Source organism: Colobus angolensis, unplaced genomic scaffold (genome assembly GCF_000951035.1).
Source record: "Colobus angolensis palliatus isolate OR3802 unplaced genomic scaffold, Cang.pa_1.0 Scaffold192, whole genome shotgun sequence".
NCBI lineage: Eukaryota > Metazoa > Chordata > Mammalia > Primates > Cercopithecidae > Colobus > Colobus angolensis.
The window spans coordinates 279,602-305,423 of record NW_012115066.1 but is presented as its reverse complement, the minus strand read 5'-3'; the positions used below and the strand labels follow the sequence as shown (position 1 = coordinate 305,423).

At 36.1% G+C, this 25,822-nt stretch overlaps 1 protein-coding gene across 3 annotated transcripts in view; it reads right to left on the bottom strand.

The window, feature by feature from the left end:
• PDHX (pyruvate dehydrogenase complex, component X) overlaps window positions 1–25,822 on the bottom strand; it is a 73,720-nt gene that overhangs the window by 40,777 nt on the left and 7,121 nt on the right. For all 3 annotated transcript variants that reach the window (XM_011940704.1, XM_011940703.1, XM_011940705.1), the window contains exons 2-3: window positions 17,216–17,296; window positions 1,102–1,202 (exon numbers count right to left, since the gene is read on the bottom strand). In XM_011940704.1, coding sequence (XP_011796094.1) covers window positions 1,102–1,202; window positions 17,216–17,296 — 182 coding nt within the window. The remainder of the gene's footprint in view (window positions 1–1,101; window positions 1,203–17,215; window positions 17,297–25,822) is intronic.

Sequence of the window (25,822 nt, the reverse complement as noted above, 5' to 3'; positions counted from 1 at the left end):
AAAAGAAAGTTAGCTGTACTATCAACATGTTTCAACCTGGAATGTTATATCTAGTATCCAATATCAGAGACGACAAGTAAAGGAAGTTTAACATATTAGAAGTTAAAAATACAACATAAGTGCTAGAATAAAAAAGGAAAAGAGGATTTTCTAGTAAGAAAAACAAATAAAAAACTGTCTCTAGATTTGCACCTACTTAGAGTATAGCATTCTGAAGTGCAGTCTTTGAATAGAATATACAAAGGAAGGTGTTATGTCTATGCTCAAAGAGGAGGTAAGCTGGTGGCTCAGAAGTAAAAACACATCCACAAGGTACTGTTAATAGACATGCAGCTCATCTGCACAAATCAAACTCCAGAGGCGCAAATGGATACTTATTATCCAGTTGCAACCAACCAATACAAATTACTAGGCAAACATACAGACTGACTTGGGGACTGATGGTCACCAAGAGCTGAGGAAACAATTGTAATAATGGGAGAAGTAACATTTATTGAGCAACTGAGTAACAGGTCGTGAGATGAGCATGTATGTACTCTCTCAGTCTTCCCTACTGTCCCATGAGGTAGGTATTTACCATCTCTACTTTAACATGAAAAAAAAGGCACAGGGGTTAAAGACTTTGCTAATCGTTACATAACTAATAACTGGCAGAACTTTTTAGATATAATATGAATCAGTCAGCGGGGTGATTCCAGGGTCCACAGTCTTAGCTGCTCCACCATACTATCTAGTAAAAGTTCTAGAAACTAAGAAACAAACATGCTGGTTGGCTCAATTAGGGAATATACCACATAATGCTAAATAGTCATGTTTTTACCATATGTAGCTCTAAGCATTTTATTTCACTTACTTTTCACATAAGCTCTAACATTCCATTACAAAAATAACCCACATTACAGAAAGTGTAGAAAATACAGAAAAACAGGCTACTAGACCTTAACTCTGAAACATTTTAAACACTTGAGTTAAAAATGTATTATGTAGTAGACCATACACATTAAAAATAAGGAGGCAGAAATAAAAGGTAATTTTACTACAATGAACTTTACACTCAAGAAAATCTTCATCCTGTTGAAGACAATTAAAATAAAAACGTACCACGATTTTGGCCAAGATTCCATCATCGCTTGCATCTAAGGTAACCACAGCTTTGTCAGTCTCAATTTCACATAATGCATCTCCAGCACTCACCGCTTCACCTACAAAACAAGACTGGGTTTGTTTTGTTTTTTAAAATATAAATATTACTATGTATATATGTACATACGAATAAAACATAAATAAATACCAAAATATTCTGTAGCTATTTCTGGGTTGTATAAATACAAGTAATTCTCATTATTTGTGGGGGGGGTGTGTGTGTGTGGGTGTGTGTATGTGTATGCTTTGCTGTAATTTCCAAAAGCTCTATAACGGACATAAATTATACTTGTGATAATAAAAAAGCTATTACAAAGATTATTGAGCATGTAAAAATGAAATCAACTTTAGAGACAATAGCAACAAATGTGTATTCACCTCTGAAAAAATCAATTCCAGATTTCATACCCCCTTACTTTTTCAAACATTTTGACTATATTCCCTGAAGAAAAGTTTTACAATTAGCAGTACTTCGGGGTTCACATCTTAGGGCAAGTTCAAAAAACCTGTTGGCAGCACACAGTATAAATGAATAAAACATATAAAGCATAAAAAGAGAAAATCAAAGACACAACTGAAGTCAAATACGGATCACTTCTCTGCAAAAGAAAGTATCTGGAAACTCAAAAATATTGAGGAAGACCTGAAGTTACAGGCTTACTAGCTTCTGGATCTAGGAGCAGGTTTGGAGTAAATAGGGGGAAAGAGGTACAACAGTTTCCTTTGGGGATTAAAGGGAACTAAAAGTAGTTTGTTGGATATAGGAGACTCAAATCAGATTCACTACTTGAAGCTAGGGCTACATCAGGGTTCTTCTACTCATAACGTGAGGTTGATAAAATGCACAATCAAAACCTGTTGACTGAGACTATGATTTTCATCAGCAATCATGGGTCTAGGAAGGTGGGGACCAGAATACTGCCTCAATACCAGGAACAGAGTCAAGCCACCCTCTGACTCCAGGGATGTATCTACCAACGTCCCCAATATCAATTGCAAAATTCCTTGGGGGTGGCAGGGATTGAGGGGGAATTGTGTAGGACGGAAGACATTAAAACACAAAATTTCCACTTAAAAGTAAATTGCAGAAGAAAGTTCTGAGACACATGAAGAAATCAAATGCTAAGAAAGCAAGCCAGAAAATCAATAATTGTAATAAAAATTCATTTCAGAAGCAATTTATTTAGTGCAATCTGTCAAAGATTGTAAAATAAGTACTTGAGGATATCCAAAAACATAAATGAAAGTAAAAGAGCCATCACAAGAACAAGAAATTAAAAAAAAAAAAAGTATCAGGTAGAAATTTAAAAAAAAATTAGAAATCTTAAAAATGACAAATTAAGTAATTGAAATAAAAAGAAACAACAGAATATATTCTAGACAGGGAACAGTGAAGGTATGAATTAGTAAATTGAAAGGTAGCACTAATGAACTACCTGGAATTTCATGCAGGCAGACAAGAAGATACAAACATTAAAAACAAAAAACAAAACAAAACAAAAAACAGAAAAGAGCAGTTAAGTGACAAAGACTGAGGTTGCAATGTTTGCTAATGGAGTTCTGAGGGAAGATGCTAGAGGCAATGGTGGAGAAGCAATACCTGAAGAAACAGTGGCTGAGAATTTCCCAGAACTGGAGTTGTATACTCTCATCATCAAAAAGTTTTGAATGAGTTTAGGGTAGGTGTACTGACTAGCAGGGGGCATAAGGGATCTGTGTAGCTTGCTAAGAATGTTCTAAATCTTGATCTAGGTGGTGGTAACATGGGTATACATGTATATAAAATTTAATTGAGCCTAAAGTTTATGAAAGTTATACCTTGATAAAAAAATTAAACAGAAAAAAGAGCATTAGACCATATAAACATGAATCCATATTAGCTACAATGTAAAGAGATAGCATACTATCAATGATAAAAGCATAGTCTTTTAAAAATCTATCAAAGGGGAAAAAAACAGATTACCTCAATGGAAAGACTGAGAGCACACTTAGCAGCTGCAATAAAGGTCGGAAAACAATGAAGTAATATCTTCAAAAAACTGAGGAAAAATAACTGTCTAGAATTTTATATGCTGCCAAACCATCATTTGAGAATGAAAGAGAAGTATTATTTAGACATATAAAGGCTAAGAAATTCTACCATCTATTAAAGATCTCTTTAAAAAGCTCTTACAAGATGCAGTTCATTAAGAAGAAAAGTGGAAGCAGATGGAACCCATGGGATATAAGAAACAAGTTATTGTGAAAATTACTAAAATGTTAACCACTTGTATTTTTAAAGTAATGTTTGAGGGTTTAAAAAGTGTAAAACTCAAACTCTAAACAATAATAAGATAGGTAAGGAAATGTTTAGATGCATGCTAACAACTTTGATACACTCAGTTGGTGCAAAAGTAATTTTATTTTTACCACATTACTTTCAAAAACCCCAATTACTTTTGCATCAACCTATAATAGGAAAAAAATACTGAATAACACTAAACGTAATTGGCAAAATTTAATTTAAAATTTAAAAACAGAAATATAATATACAGCATTAGAAAAACAGGAAAAATAAAAAATAAGGTGATTAACTGAAGGCAGGCACATGGAAAGAAAAGGCAGAGGATAAAAATAAAAATGCACAAAAAATGGTAGAAATAAGTCCACATGTATCAGTAATCACAATAAATATAAATGGATTAAAATCACCCATTAAAAGTACAGATTATCAAAATGGATACAAAAATAAAATCTAGGTAAATGTAGCTTACAACAGATAGCCCTAACACAAAAACAGAATAAAAAATAAGGGGATAAAAAATAGGTAACATATAAATACACCTCCTCACACATCAAAAATAGCTGGAACAGCAATATTAACAGGCAAGCATCATAAGAGGAAAAAAAGAAAATCTGAAACACTAAATTAACAAATATGCTCTGAACATTCACAGTACAGAAAGTACTTCATTTGTGTACCAAGATGTTCAAATTGATAGTTACATTTTTAGGTAAAATAGTTCAGAGACACTAATATAAGTTATTTTTTAAAATAAATTGATATGTTAGATGATATTTATTTACCACCTAAAAGGTCCTTTGTCTAACCCCAAAGAGATGTCCCTAGTCAACAAACATTTATGAAAAATATATTGGGGTGGCTAGGTGTGGTGGCTCACACCTGTAATCCCAGAACTCTGGGAGGCCAAGGTGGGTGGATCACCTAAGGCCAGGGGTTCAAGACCAGCCTGGCCAACACTGTGAAACCCTGTCTCTACTAAAAATACAAAAATTAGCCAGGAGAGGTGGTGGGCACCTGAGGTCCCAGCTACTCAGGAGGTTGAGGCAGAAGAATCACTTGAACCTGGGAGAAGGGGGTTGCAGTGAGCCAAGATCACACCGTTGCACTCCAGCCTGGGTGACAAGAGCAAAAACTCCGCCTCAAAACAAACAAACAAAAAAATATATATATGCATTTATATTATATATATTTATATATATTATATATATATATATAGAGAGAGAGAGAGAGAGGCACTGACTATACAGCAGTGGACAGTAATAACAGCATAGATTTAAGATTCCTGACCTCAAGAAGCTTGCTTAATATCCATTGACAAGTAAACTGGAAAATACAGCAGGATAAGGTGAGGTCAAGATGCTCTGGGAATGTTCAGGAGGGGCATCTAATTCAGTTTTTGGAAGGTGAGAAAAGGCTTCCTAGAATACAATGACCACCTAATCTGAGCCTGAAGAGGTGAGGAGGAGACAATCTGTAAACAGGCAGTGATCCAGGTAGAAGGTAATATACTTATAGTCCTGGAGGCAGAGAGAACAGGAAACTTCAGAGGAACTGCAAATAGTATGCAGAGAAGTGAGGAGAGATTAGGCTGGTAAGATATGCAGAAAGAGACCAAAAATGACCTTTGTATGTCATAGAGAAAGCTACAGTGTCAGATTATATCATCTTACATACTTCTTTAAATGGCAGATGTTTTAGTGGTTAAAACAGATTGTACTTCAAAAGGAAAAAAAAAAAAAACACACCCTCAAAGGTTTCTGCTATAATCATGGAAGAAACTATAGAACTAGTAAACCTAGCAATTAAATACCTCTTAGATGCCTAGAAAATAGACTCTAGCCACAGAAAAACAAAATGATGCTATATCATCATTGTGTTCATCAGTATTCAAATTCCAATCACACTACAGAATTGACTCCAGCCATACAACTTTCTCTGAGTAACCTGACCTACATAATTTTGTTCATATTCCAGATTCCTATAATAGGTATAATTTATTTAAAAATCACAAATTGCATATAAAATGTTACATTACTGCTAATTACTTTTTTAAATTGTGATTTCCTCTATTTACTAGACTATGAGCTTCTTCACAACAGGGATAGGACACTTAAGTGTTTTATATTCCCATCCCCATTCCTCAGGTTTCAGGCCAGTGCACCATACACAACGGATTTTAGATTAAAATGCTTTAGAAAAAAACATGATAACTTCACAAATCATTATTTCCTCATAAGGTATACATCAAACTATCCTTCACATTTCTTTTGGTTCTAACATTCGATTTGTAGCACACTTCTGATATTTAAAAAGATAGCCTTTTTTGCTTTTTTAAAAAACTATACCTATATCTTTTCACGTAACACAGACATATATGTTAGCTAGATGAGAATACCAAAGGAGAGGGGAGAAGAGAAAAGCAGGAGGAAAGACAGGGAAAAAATGAGAGGACAAAAGAGAGGGAAGTGGGGGAAAGAGACACAGAAAACTTTACCAATAAACCCCAGGAAAGTTTTAAAAACACAATAATATTACATATGGAAGCATCACCCCTAATTCATCACAAAACTAAAGTTCTACCTTTCAATAATCAAACGTCATGTAAATGCCAAAAGAAAACTCTGAGACCAAATAATGAGCCATGAATATTCCAAATCTACTGAGTTTCAGCCGTGATCAAAAATTTAGTGCTGTAGCTTAGAACGATTCCTTGGCAGAGTAGTTACAAGGAACCTCTCCTAATTCAGATATGAGTTTGATTCCAGGCTCTGACAGTTACTAGTGATCTTGACCAAGTTACTTCATCTCTCTGACTCTCAGGAAAATTTTAAATGTGTGTGTGTGTGTGTGTGTGTGTGTGTGTGTGTGTGTGTGTGTGTATATATATATTTTTTTTTTTTTAAATCTTGGGGCTGGAAGTGTTAACACTTCAAATATATCTTTATGTAACACTTCACAACATCTCTAGGTAAAAATAAAATGTTAGCTATATAACCATTTAGAATCAAGACACATTTATTCCATATTCTGTCATGTCTACCAGAATCAAGATACGTTTTTTTTCCATATTCTGTCATTTCTACCAGAATCAAGACACATTTATTCCATATTCTGTCATTTCTACCAGATCATTCAACAAACATTAACGTATAAGGCACTGTACTAAGCACTGGGTATGAAAACAACAAAAAGAGAAGGTTCTGTCCACAAAGAGTTTTTTAAAGTGGAGAAGAGTGGAAAAGACTGAGCAGCTAGGATAGAGGGTCCTGGACAGCGTGAGGTGACAGATGGCTTCTCAGCTGTCAGGTTCACAGCTGACTGTTTGAAGAAAGAGATGGCGGCCCTGGAGTGTTCCTGTACCATCTTCTTGTGGTCCATGTCAGTGGCGGAAGTGGAGCGGGCCCGGGGCAAGAGTGCGGGCCCCAGAAGGGGCCAGAGCAGAGGCCCGCCCGGGGGCTGCTCTCCAGCACTGACGCCAGCATCATCGTCCTGTTCCTTTGTCCGATGGGCAGCTGCCAGAGCTGAGGACTGAAGTATACAGAGGCTTCCCTTTCTCTTTTTAAATTCTAGATATTAAGTATAGCCTTGGTCAAACACAGTTAATGGTGATGTTTATTTTATTAATGGACTAAGTCCTGAAGCTTTCACAAAATAATTTTGTTCTGCCAAAAATTAAGAATAAAAGTCTTTATGTAAAATGTGCGTGTGGTGGTAGTGGTGGAAGAAGAGCTAGTTTTTATCTGTAAGACCAAGTTATCAGATCAACATGAACATTAAAGAAAAATTCCTCTTCTTAGTGCTATGTTGAACCATAATGACAACAATAATCAGAGACAAAAATAATTCAATTGTTTACTCCACAAATATTTACTAGCTGCTCCATGTGAATGACACTGTGTGTGACACTATGATAAAAATAGTAAAAAAGTAAGACAGACCTGCTTCAAGAAGTTCCTAATCTGATTGAAGAAGAGTACAACAAGCAGGCAATGACAATCCCATCCAATTAGTACCTACAGCAGAATGGGAATATAGAGGAGGGGCCCCTAGTCAGTGTTTGTCATCCCTTTTCACTCTACACACACACAAAGGAGGATAATATTTGCATGGCCAAAGACCTGAGGCAACCTGGTTGCTAGGCCAGTTGAGGTCCTGCCCTAAGGGGTGACGGCATGAGTAGTAGTTTGAGAAGGGCCCTGTTAGACAAGGTCAACCGCCCACACATCCCTCTGGCTTCTTACACTAAGTCTAGTAGCTACTGTATTCGACAGGTTAACACAGAACATTTCCATCACCACAGAAACTTCTACTGAATAAAACTATAATGTATAATTCCAGTCACTAATTTTAAAATTCTGATATAATACAAAGATTTAGCAATAAGTGTAAAAAGGCATAATGATGGAATATAATTCAGTAACAAAAGGAATGAACAGCTGATAAATGCTACGACATGGATGAAACTTGATGCTAAATCTGAAAAAATCTAGTCACAAAAGACCAAATATTACATGCTTCTATTTATATGAAACGTAGACAAAAGGCAAAACTTTAGAGACAAAAAACAGATGCGAATTGTCTAGGGATAGAGATGGGAGAAAAAAATGACTGCAATCAGGCAGCAGGGATCTTTTTTGGGGTGACAGAAATGTGTTCTAAAACTGGATTGTGGTGATGGTTGCACAACTCTATATATTTACTAAAGATCACTGAATACTTAAAATAGGTAAATGTTATGGTATGTAAATTATACCTCAATAAAGCTGTTAAAACCGTAGTACACCAAAAAAAAGGAAGCTATTTGTGAAATGTACTTTTCAAAATTTTCCATTTTAGCACCACAAACATATACATATTCCCAGAAATAATAGAACCAAAGCGTCTTCTACAGCAGAATCCAGAGACCCATATAACTCTCTAGTGGCATCTAGTGATATAGGATAAGGCTTTCTTCAAAATGGTTTTATTTCTGAATTTTAAACAGTAACAGTATTAGACATAGTATAAGACTTTCACAAAAACTATTTGAAATACAAAAAAAAAAACCCTTGTCTCATGGCATAAGGAACACTGCAGCAATAAGCACCACTGTTAAGCATGCTTACCATGTACACTCTAGGCACTGTGTGTGTGGCTAAGTGCTTGATGGAATTATCTCAGCCTGGTTTTGTTCCATAGTGCTTCATGGCAGAGCAGAAAAATCTCAAATATTTTGAGAAAAAAAAAAACAAGGTTTTTCACAACCTCAAATATTCTCTTATGAAAGGGGAACAAGAATTTTTTTTCCTTTTTATTATTTTAACAGATTTGACGTTCAATTGATGAAAAAATAAACTAGGTCCAGTTTAAACTGAAAATATCTGAAGCACATGCCCCCTCCAAATAAAAAACTTGTAATAAAAATGCCGAATGATAGCTCAATTGACCTTTCAAAAGATTTTGAAATTGTGGCTGATACCTAGCACTTTCAGAGTGTTTTCTGTACTAATTTTATGATGTATAATGTTTTAGTCAATCCTCAGACTGAAATGAAGTGCTACTCTAAGAGTCATTATAGAACTTATTTTCTTAGACTCATGAGTTCAACAAAGATGGAAATAATTTATATGCTATAATACAGCATATTTCAGTTACTTAAAAAAAGAAAATAAAAATAAGTTATCATAGAATTATAAATCCAGGATATTCTGTACCTTAGATTTCATCTAGTTCAACTCACTCCCAGGTAGTTCATGGCAGAGGAGGAACCCCAAAGGAAAAACCATGATTCCTGGGCCAGAGTTTTTCTTTGCACCCTTATCTCCTTGGTATAAAATGTCGCGTGCGTGCACACACACACACACACACACACACACACACACACACACACAGCATTAGTAAAAGAAGCTGTGAATCAGTCTCAGATTTTTGAAAAAACTTAATGGTTTCAAGACTGAACTGCTGTCCATTGAATGTTCTCAAATACTTATCTAGTCTTTGCTTAGAAGTAAACTAGATTCATAATTAGATGCAACACTATCATTTTTCATGAAAAATATCAATTTTCTTAATGTACAAAGGTCTAAACTCATTGTTCTATGGTGACCATACATTTTAAAAAATCTCAAAATTCAAACAAACAAAAAACAGTTAATAAGAGAAAAAAATCTATGAAAAGTATGGCGTCAGAATATAAATGTTTTTAATATAAAATGAAGCAAGTTATCATAAATGTACCAAGAACCAGGCATACTTAAACATATATTGATACCCATGTATACAGTACATAAGTGTTCATGAAAAGCAGCAAATTATAGATCACAAATCACAAAGGTGATGAGCTTAAAAAAGAAGCCAGTGAACTACTAAGAACCAAGGATTAAGATTGCTTTCAATTATTTACTATGTTTTGGCAAAAACAAATTTCCCTTCAGTTGGCAGAACACAGAATTTTAAGAGCAACCTTCAAGGAAACACGTTCCAGGGACCTAAAATATATCCTGGCCTATCCTACATGAAAATAGCTCACTGTAATCAAAAGGGAAAAAGAACAGAATAATGAGACCATGTGTCTCCTGGCTCTTTATCTTACTGCTCATATTCTAACGGGTGTGAATAACTTATTAGATTGCCAGCGAGCTGGAAGTCTGAAAGATAAATGTGGCCCAAGAATCCCCTTATCTGCTTACTTATAAATTCTCAAAGTGTGAAGAAAGTTAATCTTTTTAAAATAATCCCTAAAAGACTATTCTGTGTCTGAGTAATTATTTAACAACACCAACACCCTGTCATATTGAATATGGAAATAGCCAAAGCTCTATAATTCATCAGAGAAAAGAAACCTAAAAATAGATTCCAATTCATTACATTATTTATAAAGGTAAAACTTTCTTAGATACTGACAATTATTTTAAAATATGGTAGCAGCCATGCGGAGTCAATTGCTCAAAATGCTTTCCAATGGGGTACTGGCTCTTCCATTTACATTACACGTATCTTTCTTAAATTCTAGAAAATTCTCTGCCAAATTTTTCTTTGAAAATTACCTCTTCCCATTTCCCTCTTTTTTATTCTTCTGAAATTCCTATTGGGTTACTGAGTAATTTTCATTTTACCCTTCATATGTCAACTTCTCTTTCATATTTTCCAGTGCTGTCTCTATGTGTTACATGCAACCTAATTTCCTCCAGTTGTCCTACCATTCACAAATTCTTCATTCAGTCCTGTCTAATCACACTTCAGCCCACCCTTGAGGTTTGGGGGTTTTTAATTTGAGGGACATTTTTCATTATTAGAAGTTCTGTTTATCCTTTTCAAATCTGCGTGGACTTTTGTAATTCCAATTAACTGAAGTTCTGGGATCCTGCTGCTTGTTATGCCTACTGACTTTCACTCCTAAAAGACTTCTTCTACATACATTAGTAAATGTGGGATTATGACTTTTGCTAAGTGAGACTTTATCTGCAAATTCTGTGTGGTTTGGATTAGAAGCTGTATTCTTCCAGAATAATGGCTTCCACCAGGTAACCCATGGAGGCGATCAGCCCAGGACAACTTCACTTCTACCTGTGGGTTCCCAGAAAATGCGAGTACTATAAATTTGGCCCTCAGGAGGACTCTTTAGGGGAGTAGGCATTCTTATTCCATATAGATTCAAAATTGATTTGCCTGTTATCACATGGCATTAAATTCCATCCACATGCTGATGACTCTCAAATTTCTGTCTCCAAGTCAGACTTCACTTCTGAACTTCAACTCCTACAATCAATTGTCTTTTGAACACCTTCCCTTGAATGTCTAATATGCATCTCAAATCTTACCACATCCAAATCTTAATCTGATTCTTAATTTCCCTTCCTTGCTCCTTCCACCCACCCCACCACCACCAAAAGAAAAAAAAAAAAAAAAAGGTCAGAAACTCCAGCCTTCCAGCTCAGGCCTAGTGATGCACATGGCCTCAACTCTCATTCACCACTCCAGATGTGGGGACACTTGGTGATTTCCTTTTCCTTTCTCTGCATTCCAGCACGACTTAACATTGAAAAGATTTACTTATAGTATTATATCCGATAGAGAGCAAATGCTTTACCCCATCTGTTTAGATGGTCACATTGATTAGGAGTCCTCAGTGTTGCCTTTTCAAATGGGAGCAGGAAAAGGAGGCTACTTTAAATTGCCTATAGTTATCTCTTCATACCAGGTTACTCTTAGGGCCTGTTCCTTTCAACATAATGCTACTAATAGGGCTCAGAAATGTATGTAGAAACCACTTCCTGCCTAGGTACAGTGGCTCACGCCTATAATCCCAGCACTTTGGGAGACCAAGGTGGGCAGATCACTTGAGGTTAGGAGTTCGAGATCAGCCTGGCCAACATGGTGAAACTCCGTCTCTACTAAAAATATAAAAATTAGCCAGGCATAGTGGTGCTCGCCTGTAGTCCCAGCTACTTGGGAGGCTGCGGCACGAGAATCACGTGAACCTGGGAGGTGGAGGTTGCAGTGAGCGAGATCGGGCCACTGCACTACAGCCTGGGTAACAGAGTGAGACTCTGTCTCCAAAAATAAAAAAAGAAAAGAAAGAAAAAAGAAATCACTTCCTATTAAGAAACCATGAATGTGGATATATTTTGGCTTTAGGATAAGGACCCTCACAGACTGATAAACTGCAGATTCGTATTCAAGATCCTTCTAATAATCTATCTGATCTTACAGCCATTATGCCCCATTGCAGCCAGACCTACCTGCTGTTGCTAAAGTATGTCTCAGTGACATCTTTCTTCCAAGACTTTACCCATGTTTTTCTATCTGGATGTCCTTCTCACTTTTTTAAAAAGCCCATTTATTCTACAAGGACCAGTTCAAATACTACCTCATCTGTAAAGCCTTCTTGGATCCTTGTCATGTACCCTGCTTTTGGCTTACTTTCCCCTCTGCCGATACCTTTACTAACTGACCACTTACAGCACTGCAGTTCTATTCCAATTAACATGTTAGTCACAAAGCGAAGCACAAACAAGAACAAACTCAGACATAATCCCCGCTGAGGAACAAAATTTAGTAGTATGTCCAATCAGACTTGGTTGGGTCCATCAGGGACCAGTAATGTTCATTTGGATAACCTCACGGCACCATACCTCCTAACCTCCATAGTGGCTCAACCCACAGCAATTTTTCTCGCCTTTCCTTACACCCCAGACTACCTGAAAGAAGTGAGACCTTGTCCCAAACTCCGCAGCTCATTTGGCTAGGGTTCTCAAGTAAATACTTGTCAGCCCTCTTCCTGATCCCCAAACCCATCATTAGTGGCAAAAGTGATGCCATGAAAGGCTAGACCTCCTAGAATCACAACATGGCTCTTCCAGACTCTGGTGTCCTGCCTACTGCCTAAACTCTTGATACTATTTCATAAGCACTAGACTGGACCACTCAATACCAACATTTGTGTGAGTGACATCTGTGCCTACTAAATCACATTAGGATACCCTGGAAGTCCTTGCCAGGGCTAGTCTCTGGTATTAGACAAATCCTCCCCAGACCATGTTATTCATTCTCTACTTGCTCTTTCCTTCCTTCTTTCCCTTTTTAACACTTGACTTACCATTGCTCCAGATGAAGCATCATAACGGCTGTGGGGGACTCATTCAGTCACCTCTAATTTCTCTATTCTTCTGTCTAACACTCCCTAATAGGTACTGTAGATTCATCCTCTTTCCTCCACAATAGTTTAACCTGATACAGAATGAGTATCACAGAGAAAGACAGCTACATAGGGTGCTAAAAGAGACTATCCAGTGGCGAATACCTAGAGGGGTGACTCTACCACCACATATGGCAAAGGAAAAAGGGGAAAAGAAAAGGAAAAGTAAGTAGCTGCCAGAAAAACAAAAAGTCCCTTTCTCCAGCTTCCTTCACATTAACTGTTCCTCTATCCTTCTGTATGAGCACTGTAACATACTCACCTCTTTTATTCACAGTCTTATTTTCTAAGCACCATATTAGTTACTTAAAATCTGGCAAAATGGTTGCCAGAAACAGTGACGTAACACAGCTTTATAGATGGTATTGCATCAAATATTCTCTTAATAATATCAACATTCCAATTCATCTGGTACTAGTTTCTCATTTCAAATTATATCCTGAAAGCACTATGTACAACTTTTAAAAATATATCTATAAAAAAATAAATTTCGAACTATACAAAAGTGGTGAGAAAAGGCAATGAAGCCACATATACCTTTTACCTCACCTATACAACTGCCAAGTGATTCATGACCGATCTTGTTTCAGTTATACCCCTCCCTACCCTCTCAACCTCCACCAGGGTTATTCTGAAGCTAATCCCAGAGATACTGTCATTTCATATGTAAGTATTTCATCTCACATCTCTTATAGGTGAGATTATTTTTTAAAAATAATCAAAATATAACCAAAATATTATTAACACCTTTAGAATTAATAATCCCTACGCTGGGTGCAGTGCCTTATGCCTATAATCCTAGCACTTTGGGAGGTCGAGGCAGGAGAATCACTTGAGCCAAGGAGTTCAAAACCAGCGTGAGCAACACAGGGAAACCCCGTCTCTAAAAAAATACAAAAAACTAACCAGGCATGGTGGCGCGTGCCTGTGGTCCCAGATACTCAAGAGACTCAACCCTTAGCCCAGGTTAAGGCTGCAGTGAGCAGAGATCGTACCACTACACTCCAGGCTAGGCAACAGAGTGAGATCGTGTCTCAAAAAAAAAAAAAAAAATCCTTAGCATCATTAAATATCCAGCCAGTTTTCAAATGTCCCCATCTGTTTTGTTTGCTTGAATCATAATTAAAATAAGGTCCATACGTTGGCACTGGTCTCAAATCTCTTGTATGCTATAGGTTCGCCCACCCACCTCCCCTGAGCTCTTCCCTGCCACCCTGAAATTTATTGGTTGAAGAAACTGGCATATAGAATTCCTCAGTTCAGCTTTTGCTGATATACTTCTGATAGTGTCACTGAACATGTTATATTTCCCCCTGTATTTCCTGGAAAATGATAGTTAGAGCTATAGGCTTGAATGTATTTGGTTCAATTTTCTGGCAAGACTACTTCACAGTGGGAAGCATGTAATATCTGGTTATCTCTCTTTTTGTGATGTTAGCAGCTGTTAATGATACTATTTTACCAGAGATTGCAAAATGGTGACACAGTAACATTCTATGATTCTTCTATCTTTTAGCAACTGCGATATGCTAATAATGAGAAACTTCTCATCAATTACTTCGTTACTCAGAGTTACAGTTTATATAGCAGAAAAGGTAGAGAAAAATGCTTGAGTCTTTCCATTTATTACATTTTCAAAATGAGTTATTTCTTAGCACCCTCTACAGCTAACCAATTATTTTTTTTCCTTTAGTATTACTGTGAACTTAGGGTTCAAATATATTTAATGTATTGAAATATATTAAATATATTATCCTTATTATCCTTAGTGATCCTCAAACTATCTCATCTATGGCTCCTGAGTCCTTTAAGATGCCCTCAGGAGTTTTTGACAGCTTCCTTGCTTTCTGAACTGACAAGATATTAAAAGCTCATCTGCACATCTCCTGCCCTAGACCTGCAAGTAGCTACTCTCCAAGGAGAACTTCATTTACTTTAGTGGGAACTGATATTTAGAGACTACAGTCTGGGTTCTAAGGGTGCTCACTGCAACTGGATTGGTCCTTGTTTCCAGGCATTGCCAGGGGAAAGAGCTAGAAAATTTACCATCACAGAGTCTTTCCTAACCTTAGAAACTTTTACCTGTTTCTCCTTTAAACTACACTAAAAATCCAAGTTTCCAATGATACTATCTTAACCAGTCATTTGCTTTATCCCATAAAATACACAAAAAAGCCTTAGAATAACAATACCAACATAACCAGCATAATATGATTACTCTAACAGTTGAGAATTATACTTCTGGAGATGCTTTATCCTTCAGTTATAATCTATTAGGGCATATAATCAAATATCTGACATTTGAAATAGTGCCTCTCTGTATGGTTATGTAAGCAAATTGAGAGAGAGAAAGAGAGAGAGAAAAAAATGAATTAGAATCACCTGTCTCATTGTTTCAATCTTTAGGACTCGTTTACATTTTAATTTTGTTTTAAACTTGGGCAAAATATGTATATGGTCCCAAAGTCAAAGAGACAAAACAAGATATATTGAGAAGTCCAGCTTCCAGTTTCTCCCCAACACTGTTCCCTCCATTACTCTGTAAATAACCATCTATTGTTGTTTTTAAAGTTTTATTTTATCCTTTCTTTTTAATTTCTTAAATATTAGCACTGCCACCTCTTTCTTTGATAAATGATATATACTATACTCACTTGTCTGTACCTTGCTTTTTTCAATGAACATCACTCCATAGCAGTATAGAGAGATATTCCTCATTCCTTTTTACAGTTGTGGATGTGTAAAAGTTATTCAACAAATCCTGTACTGACCAACATTTGGGTTGTTTCCACCTTTTGCTATTTCAAACAATGCTGTGATAAACAGTCTAGTGTGTGTTTGTGACTTTTCCTATTTTTGCTGCGGTAACACTGAGACAGATCCCTCGAAGTAAAGCTGCTAGGCCAAAGGGTAAACATAAATGTAATTTTTCCAGATAGTGCCAAATTCTCTTCCCTAGTATTTACACCATTTAGCATTTCCTCCAGCAATGTCCGAGAGTGCCTGCTTCTTCCCTTCCCTCCACAGCCTCATCAAGAGAACAGCTTGTCAAACTTTTTAACTACTGTCAATATAATCGGCAAGAAATGACATTTCAGTAAAGTATCTGCATATTTCTTATCAGTTGAAAGGTTAGGCAATTTTTTCTATGTTTAAGAGCCATTTGCAATTATTTTTCCATAAAACATCTGTTCATGTATCTTACCCACTTTCTTGCTGAGTTGACAGTCTTATCGATTTTTTAGGGATATTAACCCTTTGTGATAGAAATCGCAAATACTCTTGTCCAATTTGTCACTTCTTTTTTTTACTTAACTTGTATTTTTAGCCATGTAAAAGTATCAAATTTTATTTCCCATATTATAATCTGGATTTTGAGTTATAGTTAGGGTGTTTATTCTACTTCCAGGTTCAGAGGAATTCAAGACTTGCACAGTTTCATTTTTATACATTAAATGTATAATTCATTTGTAATTTATCCTTCACATAATATAAAGAATAAATCTAATATCGTCTTCCTTTACTATACACTTAAATTCCATGTGCAACTGCATCTATTTCCTTATTCTCTACTCAGCTGCACTGGTCTGTCTTTTAAGCACCAATCCCAGAGTTATAATTAGAAATGCTTAATACTATGTTTCAATAATTAGCAGGGCTACAACCCTCCTCTGATGCTCTGCTTTTGAGGGTTTTCCTTGTATTCTACTTATTTGTTCTTTCCAATAAAATTTATAATGAACTTGGCTACCTCCTGCAACACACACACGCCCGCGCGCGCACACACACACACACAATCATGATAAAGTTATCAATTAAGAAGAATGTCAAAATTATGATGTTGAAACTAAAAGCTGGGTATAAGGACTAAAAGTTGAGGGAAAAGCCTTAAAATATTTTTCACCATTTTGTGCTTGTGTAAGGATATAGGCTGAACCCAGAAAACCTTTGCTACATTATCATGGGAAAATTTTATTTAACCAAACTTACATGAACTACCAAATGGACACAATTTATTTAATTTATAACACATATTGTATAACAGGAAAGATTAGGAAAAAAAAATAACCAAATAACAAAGCACACAGGACATTAGGAAGGTACCTCCTCACCTTCCTTTTTCAGCCATTTCACAACGTTTCCCTCTTCCATTGTAGGAGACAGTGACGGCATTAATATCTTAATGGGATCACCTGAAATTGAAAAAAAGGAAAGATCAGCCACAACAAATAATGCACCTCTTGAGGCATCAATATAAGTTCAAGTAAATTAATGTCAAATTCAATTTGAAAAAGAAGGCATTCCAAAGTCTAAAAGATTCCCAACTGGTAAACTAAGTCTCCAGCAAATAGTATGGAAACATAAAATTCAATTTTTTATAATAATAAAAATGTTTTTCGGAATATTTTAAACTCTGTTTTCATAATTCCCCAGTGTTCTATGCATTTTCTCAAGCCAGGTGCTTACAAGTCAAAAAAAAAAAAAAAAAGGAGAAAAATTGACTTAGGATTGATTTAGGTTTCACCTCCTCCTTTCCCTTTTGTTTCTGCAAAAAAGATTTATAGGTAAAATGACGAAAGAAAAAGGCAAATAAGAAAACAACAACAACAAAACAACAACAACAAAACAGCAACAACAAAAACATGGTTCTGATGATCTACAACAGAATAATCAAGATCAGACTTTAAGAAATTGGCTGTTTTTATTTTCCTCTAATATTATAGTATTCAAGAATCAAAGGTTCCTACGAATAAGTGTGAAAGGAAAAGTTTGCCTTGTCAAGGATGATCAGAATTTAAGTGGTTAAATTAACCTCACTTTTTGTTGTATACCACAATTCAATTGGGGATCCAGAGAAGTAGATCTCAAACCAGAATGATCTCCCAATGAAGCATAACTACATTTTCCTTAGGTATCAAAAAAGGAAACTCTATGTATTTGTCCAGTAACACTTCCCAATCCACCGTCCAGGGTTACAATCAAGAGCAACATGGCTTTTAGATTATAATTTACTAATAAAATACCATGGTAACAAATACACCCATCCCCTGTAGTTTTCCACAGACCCTATTCTCTCCTCAGATAGTTCAACTCTCCAGACTGAAACAAGCAAAACACTATAGCATAGCTAACATACTTCAAACGTGGAAGAACAGGGCTTCTTTTGTCTCCACTGATGTTTTAGGGTTAAAAGCAAGGAAATTTAGCACTAATGTTAAATGAGAATAAATATTTATCTTGGGAAGCTGAATAACTTGTACTGCATTTTCAAATGGAGATTTCCTATGGCTTCATGATAAAGGTGCTTCCACCTCTTTGAAGTATTTAAGAGAAAGTTTCCATACCTCTCCACTTTTCCCTCACTCTGAAGGTCTGGAGAAAGAATGCAAGCATGTATACCTGCCTCAGTCCCTTCCTTATTTTAACAACTTCCTAATTATAGACAACCTGCAGTCTCCTCTCAGCTCCTCCACCCACGTGCTAGGCACACGTGGCCCTGCCTTTCAAAAGCAGCTCCACGGGCCCACCTCTCTGTGTTCTTGCCATCAGGGCCCACTGGATATGAGGCAGCAATTCGGATATGTGTGTTTGCTTTGGACACACACAGTCTCCCTCTAAAACAGAAAGTTCAAAGTCTAAAGTGGGGTTATACTAAGAAGCCCAATCTTAGGCCACAGATCTAAGGCACATTCTCCAATCCAATGTTAACTATCAGCATTTGATCTCCATCTGTCTTACCCTTTCTCTCTCTCCATTGGCACCAAATTCTAAGAAGGCTGGAAAAGTAGAACTATCACTCCTAGTGCCCCAACAATGACACAACCCAAACCAAAGTCCAAGTCAAACATGCCCATTTCATCAAAGAGAAAACCACAATCCAGACTGATTACAGCATGAGAATCTGCATGCTTAACTCTCAAAGCTGTGCTGACTTAACATCTCAATGTTCCTTACAAACATGGATCATCAATTAATTCATGGTTATTGATAGCTTATATTCACTCAGAAATCCAAATATAGCAAACCAGACATACCAGATCCATGTGAGCATTCTTCATATATGTCTAATCAAATATCCTTATAAACCTTTTCCCCACCTTGAACATGCAGAATTCTTGTATTAAAAAACCACTTTTGCCGAGGTGGGCAGATTTGAGGCCAGAAGTTTGAGACCAGCATGGCCAACGTGGTGAAACCCCACTCTATCAAAATTTAAAAATTAGCCAGGCGTGGTGGCACATGCCTGTAATCCCAGTTATTTGGGGGGCTGAGGCATGAGAATCACTCGAATCCGGGAGACGGTTGCAGTGAGTCAAGATCACTGCACTCCAGAATGGGCAACAGAGCAAGACTCTGCCTGAGAAAAACAAAATAAAACAAAAAAACCATCTTTACAGGCCGGGCGCAGTGGCTCACGCCTGTAATCCCAGCACTTTGGGAGGCTGAGGTGGGCGGATCACGAGGTCAGGAGATCGAGATCATCCTGCCTAACACAGTGAAACCCCATCTCTATCAAAAATACAAAAAATTAGCCAGGCGTGGTGGAGGGCGCCTGTAGTCCCAGCTACTTGGGAGGCTGAGGCGGGAGAATGGCGTGAACCCGGGAGGCGGAGCTTACAGTGAGCCGAGATCGCACCACTGCACTCCAGCCTGGGCAACAGAGCGAGACTCCATCTCAACAAAAAAAAAAAAAAAAAAAAAAAAAAAAAAACCATCTTTACTACTGACAATGAATATTTCAAATGCACACAAAAACAGGTTATCTCTAAGTGCATTATATATTGAAAAACAGGAGGAAAAATAGCCACAATGAGTTTCCTAACTCCTAATTATGAAAGACGGTTATTTTGGAAGATACTGAAGAACAAAGGCCATCCAACTCCAGTCCACCACGATTCTCAATAACTGTAGCTGCAACAGTTTCACTTAATTCCCAAGCTACCTCTAGTTGAAATGCTAATTATAACTAGAAGATAGCTTTAAAAAATCTCTGCATTTTTTACTTAGTAAAATAAGTCCTTGTGAACTAAAATAGGCACATTAAAATATTAAATAGGTAAAAAAATAATGCAAACTACTAAGTACAACCATAATGTTTTGTCTATAAAACGCTGGAGAACTAAATTCTTGAGTGAACTAAAATTAGGGAAGTGCACTTAGGGAAAACACACATACACACACACTCTCTCTCACACACAGGCAAGATTATAACATTAGTGATGCATCTCCAAATCCAAACCATAACAATCCTACACTTAATTGCAAGAATTCTTAAAATGTGCATAAAGCTTAACACATTAAATGCATTTGGAGATAATAGAATGAGCTTTCTAATACTCTACACTATGTGGTGTGTCTTACTGCCTTTTTCATTTTTTACATGGCTTGATAAAGAAATCAAAAACAGTTGCTTAAAGAATGTACTGTCAGCCTGAGCCTCAGCATTATTTTTTTAAGCTCAGAAAACAAATGCACTTGTTTTGGAAAAAAAAAAAAAAAAAGGAGTGGGGGGGTGGACAAAAAAACTCCCACCTTTTAAATGGCACCATGGTAAGAGGCCAGCCTCTTTTTGAAAACAAAAGCTTAAAAAAAAAAAAAAAAGGTCCCAATGTGTTCTATCAAAAAGCTGAAGCCAGGTATTATGAACAGAATATTTCATAAATATATACATATTACATTTATATATCAAAGAGTTCCATTTCAAATAAGCAACTAAATGGACCTCAATGATATTATAGCCAGATTCCAATTTATGATAAATACTAACTTAATTCTCTTAAAGTCTCTCTCCAATATTTGTATGCTTTGGTTCCAATTGTCATGACACAATTCATATTTATTTTATGATTCTATTTCCTATTATAATCTCTCACCTAAGAGACCTTCACATTTCCATTACTCTTGACATTAAGGACTATATTATGAAGCCTCTGCATTTATTAAGTATTATTTTTCAAGTTACCAAATCAAGAACCTCAAAATTTTTCATATTTTAAAAATAAAAAGAACATAATCGTTCCTTAGTCACCCTTCATGAAATGAACTGAAATTATTTATCTGAATTATGATAATATAATAATTCTGTAGCAGATCATTATCTTTACTCTGAAATGAAGGTGACAAAAACCAAAGAAAGATATTTTGGACATTTCCATTATTCAATACTATCTCTTGATAGATTATACTCACTTATTACGGAGAGTTAAATGTGCAGTATATTTTGTGGTGATTCTAACCAATCTATCCTCAGGCTTTCACGCTAGAAAAATCATTTCATAAGCATTAATGTGTTAATAAAAGTACATATTTCTTTCTAGTATACCCTCTTTTGATTAGAACACTACATGATATCTTTTCCAGGTGTATTTTTCTGACGGGAAAGTAATTATGCAATCATAATATCAGCTGGAAGTGACAGGCCTGCACATAATTAACATCTGCCCTTTACGGCTGCTGTCAGCTCTACTAAGATAGTGTGGACTTTTCTAGACTCCTTGGAATGGAATTTTATCCTTTACCTAATATTAATTACATTTGAAATTATACGCAGACTCCCTCCTCATTCCAGTAAGCTGTACATTCTACCATTCTCTTGTCAAATTAAGAAGGCCTTAAGATATGCACCAATTATGTTTCCTACTAATATTAGTTTCCCACAATTACAGGTAAGTAGTTTGCTGCACTCATTATACAGGTTTTTCAATTAGTACTCACAAAGTACTCAAAATTTAGTTAAAATTTAACGCTTTTGTAGTCACTTTAGTGTTCTGCTCCTTATAAAGCTAACAAATTATACCGAATTGGTTTGTGAAACCTACCCTTCCATAGCAGTTACAAAACATTTTTTTAAATTTTAAAATGACTATTGTAATGTATGTGGTCCAGTAGTTTATATTTAAACGTGCTGATTTTAAAAGTAAAGTCTCATGACTCATGAGAACTATTTTACTTTTTTTTACATCAACAGAATGACACAATAAGTTAAAATTTTTTGCTTAGCATATTGCTGTTTTCCCTGCCATTTCTGCTACATGAGCAATTTAGCAATCACTGAATTTTACAGTAATCCCTCTAAGCAATTCCTGTATTTCTTCAAATGGGCTCTTCCAATTTTTCTATAGCATCATTCTGACTTCAATTTCAAATATGGTACACTAATCTAATTCTAGTTTCTTGTTCCCTAAAATATTTCTTTTATCCTAAGAACAAAACGCTCATGCTTCACAGCAAACTCAATTGTATCAAAGCTTTAAATTGATGATCTATATATGAACACTAAAAGGTCTCCAGATTAAAAAAAAAAAATTTCATACACTCAAACTCTTAAAATACAAATGCAGAACAAACTGTTTTATGGTTAATATGAAGCAGATTTAAGCTCCATTACTCTGACTAAAGTAAGTAAGGGTATTCAGCAGTTTACATATGGTACAGCTTAAACATCATGCTCCAGTTCATTTATAGGCTCTAGTTCATTTATAATCCAAGCATGCAAAAATCATGAAATGAAGATAGACCAAATGAAAAAGTAAATTACCCAGTACTTTCTTAGTGTGGCTCCCTGTCTCTAACATTAATTTGCTTCTTCGCTAATAGGGAGAGAGACTGTTCATTTAATCGCTTCTCATTCCAATGTCACAACACACTAAATAAAACGGAGCCTTCAAAATTGCTGTTCAAATAAAACAATTCTGCCATCTGCAGGCTGGATGAAATAAAGCAGAACAAAGTAAAAGTAATTTAAAAATCAGCACTAGGCACATAGTAACACTTGGAACAAAGGCAGTTACATTATTTTTTATTTTAAATGAGCGTTTGTCATATAAGTCTTCTTTGTTCAAAGAGTTATTCTGGTGTGGTACTGGAGTAAAAATAGACTGAAAATATCAATGGACCACAATAGAAAATGAATGCACAACAGTTTGTATGAAAACAGCACTTACAGGTCTTGGCATGCTAACAAACATAAAAAAGACAACCCATAAGCAATATATAGGTTGAGTATGCCTTATCAGAAATGCTTGGGACTATAAGAGTTCTTAATTTCAGATTTTTTACGATTTTGGAATATTTGCATTATTCTTACTGGTTGAGCATTCCTAATCTCAAAGTCCAAAATCCCAAATGCTCCAATGAACATTTCCTTTAAGTATCACCTCTGAGCATCAGGTCAGTGCTCAAAAAGCTTTGGATGTCAGATTTTCAGAGTAGAGATGCTCAAACCTATAGACGATATCATCCAATTTCTACCTGCCCCGCTTGTACACACATAAAGACTGAAATGAAATACTCTAAAATGGCAATAGTAGTCATCTCTAGCTAGTGATATTACTATAAGGGCTTTTTATTTCTTTTATTTCTGATAACCTACATTTTCATGTATGTCTACAATAAATTTATCCAATCTTATTTCCTCTTTCAAACTTACCTAACACCAAGTTTAAAAATGTGCTGTTTGTTTTTGTTATTTTTAAACAGAACCCACAAGGACAGAGAGAAAAGAAGGAATAATGGCACATAATTTTGGAAGCAGAAAAGTAAATAGATAAATAATAATCAGCTACAGAGACCCTAGAAAGCCGTATCCTAAGCCAGGGAGGATTTGGGTGGCTGCTGTTTGAAAAGTAGCTAGATACCTGGATCCCCTCTCTTAATCCACTGGTAGGTAACAACTCATTCAACAGAACCTACCCTCATTCAACAGAAGACTGAAGCTTGTTTTCTCTGCAGAGGGCAAAAAGAAGAGCTTGAAGTTCAATCTACACAACTGGTGATATATAAAAACTGCAAAAATAAGTTAAATGAGAAAGTATCTGATGTGGCTGACATTACAGAAAACTGTGTGCAGAAGCTATTACATAGTGCTAGATAAATTAGAAATTATCACAGAGAAAACTAATTAAAAATTTAAAAGGCAGTGATAACTGCAGCTAAAAGAAGGCTAACAATCGAAATATGGGACAATCCTCAATTGTGAATAATATTTGTTTGGTGTAAACAGTGAATATTTGACCAAGACTTACAAAACAATTTCACTGGGGAGGGAAAACAGAGAGGGGCACTGACCGTCAGTCATCCACAGATAACGGCTAAAATAGAAACAGGGAGATAGGCAAATGCCAGAAGGAAGTTGAAAGACAAAACCGGTTGCTTCTAAGGCAGACTGGGAAAGTTGGATGAGATGGGGCAGAGATCCACTGTACTGTTACAAGCCTTTCAGTACTATTTAAACTATAGGCATGTACTATTGTGCTACATGAAATATTTTATTATTTAGTTAAATATTTAATTTAAAAAACTCAGGGAGAAGCAGAATACCATAGTGATTTAGAGAGCAGGTACTGGAATCAAACTGCCTAGGCTCACATTTCAGATCCACCACCACCAAGTTATTTATTCAATCCATGTCTGTTTCCTCTTCTCTAAAACGGTGCCATAAATAGATTTTTGTAAAGAAATAAGGTAGGCTGGGAGCAGTGGCTCATGCCTGTAATCCCAGCACTTTGGGAGGCTGAGGCAGGTGGATCACATGAGGTCAGAAGTTCAAGACCAGCCTGGACAACATGGTGAAAGCCCATCTTTACTAAAAATACAAAAATTAGCCAGGCATGGTGGCACTTGGAGGCCTGAAAACGGGAGGCAGAGGTTGCAGTGAGCCGGGATCACCCCATTGCACTCCAGCCTGGGTGACAGAGCAAGGTTCCGTCTCAAAAAAAAAAAAAAAAAGAAAGAAAGAAGGTAACACATGGGGCTTGGCAGAGAATAAGTCTCAAAAATGTTAGCTATTTATTTTTGATGGGCAGCATAGAAATAATTAAGGGGGTATATATGCTGGAGGCATTCAGATAGCTGGCTAGATGTATCACAATATCCTATAATATTGTTAAGATGTCACAGTATTGTAGAATATCACAGTTCCTACTTGGAGTAATGAGAGATGCATTCACAGGTTCCTTTCACCTTCCCAGCCCAAACTTGAAGGTTCCCTTTTTACTCTCTCCTCTACCTAATTCAGCAGTGTTCTCATGACTAAAGTACACTAATTCTTAATCTCTATTCCAACTACATTTCATATTTGAAAACCTAGATCTCATTAAACTCATTTGTTGAATGCCTACTGAACACTGTTATCCTAGCCCTAGACCAAACCAGCTTCTTCACCTCAAAAGGATTACAATTTAGATGAGAAGATAAATACACAAGTACTAGACAGTAGTAGATAAAAGTGCCATTAGACAATCAAACAGATTCTACCTGATGAAGCTGAGATTCCACCTGATGAAGACTGGAAAACAAAAAAAAAATCTGTACTAGTACTACTTAATATCCATTAGGATGGCTATTATCCAAAAAACAGAAAGCTAGGAAATGATGAAAATGTTTATGGAAATAGGCTTTAGACTAGGTGGTACTTATGGACAAATTACAGGGAGATCTGAGTCCTCTGGACTCAGAATTATATACAAAATTTTGTATGTATATGCTTTCCTGAAGAAGTGGTATAGTTTTTATCAGTTTTCTGACAGATTTGTTCCCCTCCAAAAACCAGGGCTAATAAATTCCCAAGCAATCTCTCCTGAATTAGACATTTGCTGATCCTAATTTTTCCCTACGAATGATTCACATAATAAAGTCCTTGATTTATACAGTAATGGAAAGGTATCAAACAGATCACTAGCTATAGTAAATGTACTGCCTACCAAAAAAATGAATCACCA